The 10,861-nt window shown below is 45.1% G+C and overlaps 1 protein-coding gene across 1 annotated transcript; it reads left to right on the top strand.

Moving 5' to 3' along the window:
* Positions 1-275: 275 nt before the first annotated feature.
* Positions 276-9,173, top strand: LOC131205637 (polyadenylate-binding protein 4-like). Its single transcript, XM_058197823.1, has 4 exons — positions 276-1,079; positions 3,892-5,379; positions 5,473-5,888; positions 5,961-9,173. Exons 1-3 carry the CDS (start codon positions 887-889, stop codon positions 5,724-5,726), a joined length of 1,935 nt encoding a protein of 644 aa, XP_058053806.1. The 5' UTR covers positions 276-886; the 3' UTR covers positions 5,727-5,888; positions 5,961-9,173.
* Positions 9,174-10,861: the final 1,688 nt, after the last annotated feature.

Genomic DNA, 10,861 nt, shown 5'->3' on the forward strand with positions numbered 1-10,861 from the left:
CCTATTAACCGTCACCGTGCTTGCTTCGATTCAAATCGTCAGTCGAGCCGGTTCTTTTAGAACAAGCATTCTTTAGTACAGTCGCGTTTCACGGGGGTATTTCCGTCTGTCAAAGTCGGTCCGATTGGCACCGCGCTGCGCCGTATGGGGTGTGCCTGCTCCGACACGCGTCTCCTCATAGAGCGGTGCGAAAGAGATGGCTACAGCGGGTCGCAAATCGCAGGACAGGCGACTTCATCGGCAAAACGCACCGGGGACCGCCATCAGACAAAGAGTGTCGCTGACGTTGTGCGGTTGTGTGCTTCTTGAATAAGATCGCACAACCACTCACACTTTTTTTGTGAATAAAAATACCAACAAAAATACATAAAAAAATATTAAAAAAATAAAAAACACCCCAAAAAAATCGTAAAACAGTCGAAAAAGAAAAGAGGAAACCCCGTGCTCTCCGCGAACCACCTTCCGTCTATCGCAACTGAAAGGAAGTTTTCATTTCACAAAAAAGTCTTGCAAAAGTGACCGCCAATTGAAGCGAAACTCGATCGTCGTTCTGTGCGCGCGTGCATCTGATATACAAAAGATAAAACCGAAAGTTTCATCGGTTAGTTTCCTTGCACTTCAGAAGCTCTACATCGCGCTTGGTTTTCTGCTCTTTAGCCACGCCAACCATCATCGTTAGCACGAGAGCCAGAAAGGAAGTTTTTGCTGCTTTCTCCCGGTGGCAGTTTCTAAGAAACCGCGTGAAAATTTAACGAAAGCAGCGCCGCCTCTTAGGAAGTGGAAGTGAAAGTTCGCGAGACTACGTCGACAACCCAGCTATCGCCAGCAGCCTATTTGCAGCCCGCTATATCCAGCGCGCGACATCCACGTGAGGAAGCCGAAGAAAATGAATCCCGGAGGACCGAACTACCAGATGGCATCGCTGTACGTTGGCGATCTGCACTCGGACATCACCGAGGCGACGCTGTTCGAGAAGTTCTCATCGGCTGGACCGGTGCTCTCCATCCGCGTGTGCCGTGATCTGATCACCCGCCGTTCCCTGGGCTACGCGTACGTCAACTTTCAGCAGCCCGCTGATGGTGAGTTTCGTCCCCTTCTTTTCTTTCGCCCCGTTCAAGGACAGAGAGCGAAACAGGCGAATGTGACAGAGAGCCTAATGCATGATTTGCTTGCACCGGATGGTGCATCTCTTCCGGTGTGAGTCATCAGAAGAAAGGCGCACTTTTTGCGCATTCCTAACCTACACGTGCTTTCTTATTCGGAGTGAGCAATCCGTAACGCAGAGTTGGCGTATGGCTGCCGCCGCCGTGTTCCGCCATGTTGGTTGCAAACGTTCTGTGCGCCCATGGTTGTCTCGCTTTGCCGCACGCAAGCAGCCCGCGTGTTAGAGAAAGACGGGTTGCAACTGACAGTTGGCTAGTGACGTTGCGGCGCCCCCTAGCGGCTCATGGGACTACCAAAGCGCCACATTTCCATAGTTGAACCTATTTGGCTACGTCGCTCCATTATCACTTTGTGTTAGAAGAAGAAAAGGGGCCGAGTGTGTTCTCTCTGTCTCTCTACATGACATTTTTGTCGTGCCGGGTACGTTGCAGGAAATGATTTTTTGGTCTTGCCGTGTCGAGTAAATGACCGTCCGATGTTTTCAAAGCCACCGCTTTAGCAGAAAGTCACAAATTCCCAATAATGGCAGAATCTCTCGAACCCTGTCGCATCCAGCAGACGATGCATTGCGTTTCTCAAAGCAAAAATTTTAATCATTTGATACAGTGACGTCATTGGAATGCCGACTTCATGTGAAACGGTCCACAGGAACGGCGTGTTGCTAATAAATTGAGCCGCCTTATCAGCGTACACGCCAACTAGATTGTGACGATTTTAAGGCAGACCATTTAGCTTTCCGCTCGCAAAATGACGAATCTATATGGGCGATTTAAGATGTGTCGAAAGCGCGTATCGTCAAGGACATTATCAGTTAAAAGCAAAGCGATAAAGCGCTTGGTATCAGTGGGAGGCATAATGCATTTTTACTTTTAGCTCAGCGACCGCCAGCAACAACTTATATCCCATCAACGCACACAGTAATTGAACAATAGCCTACTTTATTCGATTAGATGCATGCATTGCAGCGCGATGTCACCGGCCAATGCACAACAGAGACCCCACGAGACATTGGGTGCATTCCATTGTTGAATTTGTAATCGTCCTTGAAGAGAACGGACTCGAAACAAGACCCTCCGGTGCCGCCGTCAATCGATGGAGGGGCGACACTCTTTTTTTATGTTGCTTGTTCATAGTGATGCGGACCGACCATACTACGCACCTCAAAACAAGAAACCGATGCAAGAAAAGCCTTGCAATGTGAATGTTGTTTTTCTGTCCCTGTTTGGTGTTTGTTAGCAACGGGTTTACCGTTTCTTTTGTCTCTCCTTCTTAGGGGGCCTACCGATAAGGCCGCCGTGCTGTGATGTGTGTCGCTTGTTCACATTTTCTCACGCGTTTCGCCGCTGCCACGTCGTCGTGCACGCAAAGCGCGAGCCTCTTCGCCTCGCCGAATGCCTACACAGCGAGGAGTAACGACCATAGATTAAAGAGGCGTTGCACAGTGGGTATGGGTGCTGCCGGCAGTAGGGAGGAGTATTGGATTGTGGGACACCAAGTTACGTGACGGTTTCACTTTTCACCATCCTTCGCCGGAGACAGCGATAGGTTTTTTTCCGTACGCAGTCTATTCCGGTGTTTGGCCCTCTGGAATCTCGTTTTTGAGCTCTCTTTAAGCGATCGAGACGATGTTGGTCGCCGCCGTGTAAAATCACTATTTATGATTTAATACGTAGCTTTCTAACGTTTTATTGCAAACAACCGAACGGACCTATCTAGCAATCAATAAACGACAGCTCAGATTTCGCAAGAGTATTTTGTAAAAAAAAGTTGATTCTTTTCGTTTCGAAATTTTTCTAACAAAACCTAGTTTGAACACAACTTTCCCTTCTTGCCCGAAAAGGAAAAAATTATTTTAACGTTTTCATCATATGTTGTAGCTGTTTATGTATTTACGAGAATGCCGCGGTACGGTGAGCGACAGAGACAAGACATATCCCTCCCAGAACCAGAAAAATAAATCGATACAATTAGTCATCATTCCATCATGTGATGCTGGTTTAAGTCCGGTCAGCATTGGGAATCATAATACAAATCACCCAAACCCATATGCCCGCATATGGACGGCAACCGCATGGGACTAAAAGCTAGGGAGAACGATATATATCCACTCGCGAGAAGGGAATGTTAATGTAATTATGATGTATGCTGTCTGTGGTACATGTGCATATGCACTTTGCTCGTGTCGTACTTTTTCATCCTTTCCTAATTAGTTGCAAAAGGGGGTGTTTTCCACACAACCCATCTATCCCACGTACCCGCCGATGCTATGAATGTCCAGAATATCCACGTAGATACCCGCCAGTTTAGTGGTGTACAATTGCGACGCATGGTGCAATTCTAATACATGTCTAAAGTACATGTCTGCTTAATGCTCTCGTCGTGAATAAAGGAGCCAGACAGAAGAGGGTGGCTTGTACATTTTTTCCTAATTTACACAATAAAACTTCAATCATTATTGCGTAATTTTGTGTCATAGATTGAAAATGGAAGTAATTGTCCGGTTTGATTTGAATGAAACGCGGTCAACAAGGGCACGGGTACAGTAGGTACTGATCACACGAGAGACATTCAGACAGACAATATATAATTTATATGTTTTGTTTGGGTGGTCATTGCAACATCAATCTCTTCACTTTTTATAATCGAGCATGTTGAAGTTTAAAAATTCCTAACAATTTCATACATTATTTATCAAATGCACATAATTTTCGACTTATTCTTTTTTAGCTGAACGCGCTCTGGATACTATGAACTTCGACCCAATCAAGGGCCGCCCGATTCGCATCATGTGGTCGCAGCGCGATCCATCGCTGCGTAAATCTGGCGTCGGCAACGTGTTCATTAAGAACCTCGATAAGAAGATTGATAACAAGGCAATGTACGATACGTTTTCGGCGTTTGGCAACATCCTCAGCTGCAAGGTTGCGCAAGACGACAAGGGGCAGAGCAAGGGCTATGGCTTTGTGCACTTTGAAACAGAAGAATCGGCCAATACTTCGATCGACAAGGTAAACGGAATGTTGCTGAACGAGAAGAAGGTGTTCGTGGGACGGTTCATCTCTCGCAAGGAGCGCGAGAAGGAGCTGGGCGAAAAGGCGAAGCTGTTCACAAACGTCTATGTGAAGAACTTTGGCGAGGACCTGACGGAGGAAGCCCTCCGCGATATGTTCGAAAAGTATGGCCCGATCACAAGCCACCGCGTAATGATGAAAGACGGTAAGAGCCGTGGATTCGGTTTTGTGGCATTCGAAAATCCGGAAGCTGCCGAGCGGGCGGTGCAGGAATTGAACGCAAAGGAACTGTCGGATGGCAAAGTATTGTACGTAGGCCGCGCACAGAAGAAGAATGAGCGCCAAATGGAGCTGAAGCGTCGCTTCGAGCAGTTGAAGCTGGAGCGTTTGACGCGCTACCATGGCGTCAATCTGTATGTAAAGAATCTGGATGACACTATCGACGACGAACGCCTGCGTAAGGAGTTCGCTCCATATGGCACCATCACGTCGGCGAAGGTGATGTTGGACGAGGGTCGCTCGAAGGGTTTCGGTTTCGTGTGCTTCTCGGCACCGGACGAAGCGACGAAAGCGGTCACAGAGATGAACGGCCGCATTGTCGGCAGCAAGCCACTGTACGTTGCATTGGCTCAACGCAAGGAAGAGCGCAAGTCGCACCTGGCCAGCCAATACATTCAGCGTGTCAACAGTCTGCGCATGCAGCATATCGGCCAGGTGTACCAGCAGAGTGGCAGCTACTTTATGCCAACTATCGCTCAGCCGCAACGCTTCTATGGGCCGCAGGTGGCACAAGTGCGCACCGCACCGCGCTGGTCCGCCAATGCGCCGATTCGTCCAAATGCCGCCAATCAAAGCGTGGCGGCCAATGCGCCTGCCGGAGGTTACCCTACGATGACCGCTTCGGCAGCCCATGCCGCCAACAACCAGTACCGCCAGGCGGGTAATGTTCGTAGCGCCAACCAGCAGGCTCCGAATGCTCAGTCTGCTCAGGCCACTTCGGCAGCTATGCGCAACTCGGCACGGCCAATCACTGGCCAACAGGCTGGCGCCAACATGCAAACCCGTCCGGCTGCCCCGCAGCTGGCCGCCTCACAGGCACGACCGCAGAACTATAAGTACACACCGAACATGCGCAACCCACAGGTTCCGCAGCAGGTCCCGATGCCGCCACAGCAAGTTAGCCAACAGGCTGTCATCGTTAAAGGTAACATAAAATTATTGGTTATTACACGAGTATATCTGAAAAATGGCATCATCTACACTTTACAAATAATATTTTACGAATTTCTCGTTACAGGACAAGAGCCACTTACGGCTTCGATGCTTGCCGCTGCTCTTCCGGCCGAGCAAAAGAACATGCTTGGTGAGCGACTGTTCCCGCTGATCGAAGCCATGTATCCGGCGCTGACGGGCAAAATTACTGGCATGTTGCTCGAGATCGACAATTCTGAGTTGCTCCACATGTTAGAGCACCATGAGTCGCTGAAGGCCAAGGTTGAGGAAGCCGTCGCTGTGCTGCATGCACACCAGGCCAAAACGCAGTCCAACTAAGTTTTGCAAGCTTAATGAAACCCTTCTCTCGTCGCAAACGTACTATTTCCGCCGCTCTCCCGATATCGCCAAAACAAGTGTAGTTTCTGTTTTTGTCATTTCGAATCTACGTCGTGGAATTGTTGGGGAAAGATAACGGCCTCTGATTCACACGTTAGTGAGGTAGGTTGCAACAGAAGTTGCTGTGAACATTCGGGTAATTTTTTATAATTTTGTTTTCTCTCGTCCCTCTAGCTACTTTCTAAATGTTGAACCACTTCATTTGCTGCTCGGAAAACTATCAATAATGGTCATCCATCCGGTTATTGATGATTGCTGATCGCTGATCGCTCAAATATTGGAATCCGATTTTCCTGGTGGCCGCTACAGTACCATTGACAGAAACGACATTAATTCCTTTAGATTATTGATTTCATTGTCCTCAAAGAAGAGGCTCCTCAAATATCCCCACAATGGCGCATGAATTTTTGGGTGGTCCGGCGGATTCACAATTATATCATCAAAATATTTTCAACTATTCACAAAATAATATTGAATAAAACCCCCGTTTTGTTTTTTGTAGCGCGAGAGAGGGTTACATTACGATTTCTAATGCTTATGCGGCGCGCTCTTCTTCCCGCACGCACTAAGCATAATCAACATAATATCTATCAAATATTATATACATTGAAGAAGAAAAATCTAAATAATATAACGATAAAAAGCTACAAAAAAATGGAAAACAATTATAAAATCGCAATTGATGCAAAAATGTAACATTAAAAAAGATCGTAAAACTGGCAGGAAAGATTCCTCTCTTTCTAGCATTGAAAATGGAAGTATGTGGCCGAAGAGACAAACTGAAATGCTACGCAAAAAAGAACAGCACAAGAAAATTTACGAAAATCGCAAAAACAAAGCAAAATAAGGAGAAAACCCCTGTTTGATGGTCTACGAAAGCGCCTTCGATGGATGAACCATTTGTAATCGTTTGATAATTTGCCTAGGGCGATCTATTATGGGACATTATTATGTAGTAACCCAGAAAGCGTACCACTTGATCGAACATACAAGTATGAATGCTCAATCTATAACGAAGGAAAGCCACAAAATCAAGGTTTTGGCAAGTGTATGCTGTTTATACGTAGGTAGGAAAGAACACCCGCAAAAATGTGTGAATTTCGTTGCAAACCAATTTGGAGCAAACAAAAATCATTCAAGAAACAAAAAAACAACAAAACAAAAGATCCTATTTCAATGAGATACAACAGAGCAACCGATGCGACAGTCTGAACATATAAAAGAAATAAAAGTAAAAATCTTAAAAATAACAAAAAAAGTGAAAATACCCATGAAAACAAAAAACAGAAAAACGGATGTAATGAGAAGCAGGAAGAGAAGATGATTGGAGGGGATTTGCGGCAAGTTGAGCACACATAACGTGGAATAGCTAGCAATTGGCTTCGATTGCAACTCTTTCCCGGTGGTGCATCACCAAAAATCGCGCGGAACACGGTAGAATGAGTAAGAGAGGAACACGCTATTGCTTCGAAAGAAGGCGGAAGATGAGGAGATCACATTTGAACTGCCGCAAGTTGTCCTGTGAAAGGAAAACACAACAATGGCAAAAGAAAATGAAATAACACAACAAAAAAACTGAAAAATCTGCAACTGAAAATTAGACAAACAAAAAGACGAAACACAAGAGACCAGGCGGCGAGAGAGGCAGGGAAAAATATGAGTAAGGCATTAAAAGAGACGGGACACTGAGAGGGGAGGAACCACTTTGAATGGGGATTCGAGTGCAGTCGAAAGAGAAGCACGATCCTCCTCACTTCTGGCCGAAATTAAGCAATTTTCGTGTTCCGGGTGAAAACAAACACCTTTCTTTGGTTTTTCCTTTGCATGTTTCGTCGTCGTGATTGTGTGTAAACATTCACTGTCGTCATTAGCATTCTGAGAACTAGCTTTTTCGTGTTTAGAAATGCTACACAACGTTTGGAAGGGCGCGCAATAAGTTATTGATTGCTAGCGAAGTAGAGGAACGAACGTGTGTATGATGATCCCTTACGGAGCAACAGGTTGCAGAACCTTCATCTACACTAGTTGGACCCATGGCCCATGATCAATTTGTGATCTAATTTTTGTTTAGTTTGTTTTTGTTCTGTTGCACGCGCTTTAATAACAGATAAATTAAAGATTTCAAAAAGATTTGTTCAGGTTTTTACGTGAAACCCCGCGCTGCCGGTAGTGTAGCTTCTTTTGAAGTCGATTTGTTTTGTGTTCCGTCAGTAGAACTTGCGAAAGATTCTGCGAAACGGATACTTCTTTTACCATCGGAAGAAATGTTTTTCGGGGTCTAAAGAACACGACAAGCCTTTAGTGTGTCATATACATCGACAATCTTAGGCGAGCAGTTCTTGAGGAGATATTGATGGTAGTAACAGCTTTGGGCAGACGGTTAGCAGAAAGGGAATATAGAACGGGCATCGTGATTTCTGCGATTCTACAAAGAACAGAAAAACCGCAGTGAGAATGATTTTAAACATCATAAAACGAGAGTAGTTCTCTTTATCCGTAATGGATTTTCGTCCCACAATGAGTTCAGCAAGTGTCTGTATCTATGGTTAGTGGAGAAGAGGATGTGTCAAGGGCCAACATTTTTACCGCTACCGCATTTTGCAGTTTGTGTTCGCAAAAATGATGGGAAGAAGAAACCTCCATAAGAAGCTACATAGATACAACCTCAGTTCCCACTAATCTTATCCTTACTGACTATGAAGACACCATCACGATAACGATACGGTGTGCGAAAAAGGGAGGAAGAATGATATTTGTTTCAAAACGGCCCCACCGGTAGGAACCCCCATTGCAACATTTCAGTCAGTTGCAACCCATTTCAGTCAGTTTTAAACAACTACGGGGCTGCATAGATTCATAGGCGGAACATTTGAGATTTGAGATACCCTCTCGAGTCGATCTTTAGGAGCAGATCAGATACGAGGATGATGCTAGTAGCTTGAACTCTCGAAAATTGGATAATGGTGAGAACGGGGAGCGGTACGGATGGTGGTAAGATTTTGTTCTGCATACTAGAAAACATCTAAATGAAACTTTGTTCACCAACCTTTCCCGGCTCACTCTCTCGTTCTCTCCTCTGAAATCACATTGAAGCACTTCAAAACATTTTGCAGTATGTGGTCAATAAGGCGAAGGGGAGGTTGGAGCACATGAGTACGCAAAACGCTATCCTCGGTGCAACGGCGACTACGGTGAATCCGTAGGAAAACATGCGTATCTCCACTAATTGGAGATGAAAAAACGTTAGTATTGGCCAGGGTTTTCGACCATCAAAGAATGCTTTCAGTTCAATAAATCAGTTACAGGATTTTGGGTCATCCTTATGGTGTATAAAAGAAATTTTCAAAATACATGTTTCAATTTCAATAAACCGATTTTACGTTTACTTTCAATGCACGTGGTACTTCGAGCAGCAATGTTTCTAATATGAAGTGTACTCTGGACGTGTTCTTGAGCGTCTCTGGTCGGGTAAGTTTGAAGTCGGGGACTGTGTTCAATACGCGCAATAGATTGCACATACTCCATCCATCGTAGGCACGAATTAACTTTCAAAATATTGCCTTGTCTTATGTGCTTTTCGTAAGGATACGATAAAAAAATAGAACAAACGCAACCGGTCATTTCTTCGGGTGAACTAACTTAAAAAATTCAAACAACTGACAACTGTCAGATCAGCAACCAAAACATTGGTATTTTCGATACACATAACAATATAAATCAAAACTGAGACGACGTTTGATTGTACGGTTCCTCAGTAAGCAGTAAGCGCAGCGCGACGGTTTATCACGTTCGTGGTCCTTTAGAAGTACTTGCTGGCTGAAAAGTGAAATTGGACTTGGAATTGCGTATACAACATGGATTGGAGTAGAAATAGGATTGGAGCAGAACGACAGGATGCAAATGATCGTGCCAAAGGAATAAAATACATAGGCGATTTGATAGTGAACGACATTCTCGCTTGCTACTCGTTTGATGCTTCCTCCGAGATGTTCCGGTACCTGCCGAATATTCTATTGGGGCAAGCAGCAACCTCTTGGTCGGGAAATGTGGATCATAATATTCCCCAAAGAGCCCAACCCCGGAAAAAACCTAAAACTTCCACGAAAAAAGCGACCACCAAAACTAAGTGCACTGCGGCGGCTAAGGTTCAGGAAAACAGCACTGCTTCAGGTAAGATTGCTCTTTTGATGAACTATTACATTCTTGACACGGTGAAAATTTGTGTTTTATATCTTCTATAGTGAAAACAAATTCGCTCGCTGCCAACAAACTGTGTGCTATCGATCGCGCAGAACAAAAGAGGATACTCGGTGAACGCCTTTTCCCATCGATTAAAGCGTTGTGCCCACAGTATGCTGACAAAATAACCGGCATGGTGGTTGAACTTGACAATACGGACATACTGGACATGCTGGAGCATCCCAAAACCCTCAAGAAGCAAGTGAGCGCAGCATTCGCAGTGTTGCAAGCGTACTATAAAGCCCGAACCTAATACATGTAATTAAAAAATAAAGTAGTTTTTGGCTGACAGCTAACAATTGAAAACGGCAATTAAACAAGAGAAGAGCGTTTAATAGAGTATACGTATTACGTCGCAAAAGAAAGATTATTTTGAGGCTAGCTACGACATTGTAACGGTTTCCGACGAAAAGCTTTTCCCGCTTCGAGTGCACTTAAGTGTGCGTGTTCACATTCAGTTTCTATCGACGAATACAAAACGGAGCACTGTTTGACTCTTTTATTCCTTTGGCCCCCACGAGGCCAGAATGGTGCTCGCTCGTTTCGCCTCGCCGCTGTTTTGTTGTCAAATTTGCTGCTTAATACAAAAGGTAGTGAAGATCGCAGCAACGGCCGTTTTTTTCAGTTGGAAAAAATTGTTCCAAGAAAGAGGTTGAGTTTCACGGAAAGTGGCCCATAGAACAGCAAGTGCCGATCGTATGTGAAAGACTTCGAGTGAACGGCCGAAGGTAAGCTGATTACAATCTGGAACCATTTTGTTACTGTTAATGCAATTGCGGCACCCAAAACAAGTAGCGGCGAGTGTACGTTTCAGGAACCATAGAATTGTGCCACAA

Source organism: Anopheles bellator, chromosome 1, assembly GCF_943735745.2.
Source record: "Anopheles bellator chromosome 1, idAnoBellAS_SP24_06.2, whole genome shotgun sequence".
NCBI lineage: Eukaryota > Metazoa > Arthropoda > Insecta > Diptera > Culicidae > Anopheles > Anopheles bellator.

What these genes read in the sequence shown, in the direction of transcription:
- LOC131205637 (XM_058197823.1), top strand. Translation starts at nt 887, where the DNA reads ATGAATCCCGGAGGACCGAACTACCAGATGGCATCGCTGTACGTTGGC. An exon ending in CTTTCAGCAGCCCGCTGATG is followed by an intron (nt 1,080 to 3,891) that starts GTGAGTTTCGTC and finishes ATTCTTTTTTAG; the next exon opens with CTGAACGCGCTCTGGATACT. An exon ending in ACAGGCTGTCATCGTTAAAG is followed by an intron (nt 5,380 to 5,472) that starts GTAACATAAAAT and finishes TTCTCGTTACAG; the next exon opens with GACAAGAGCCACTTACGGCT.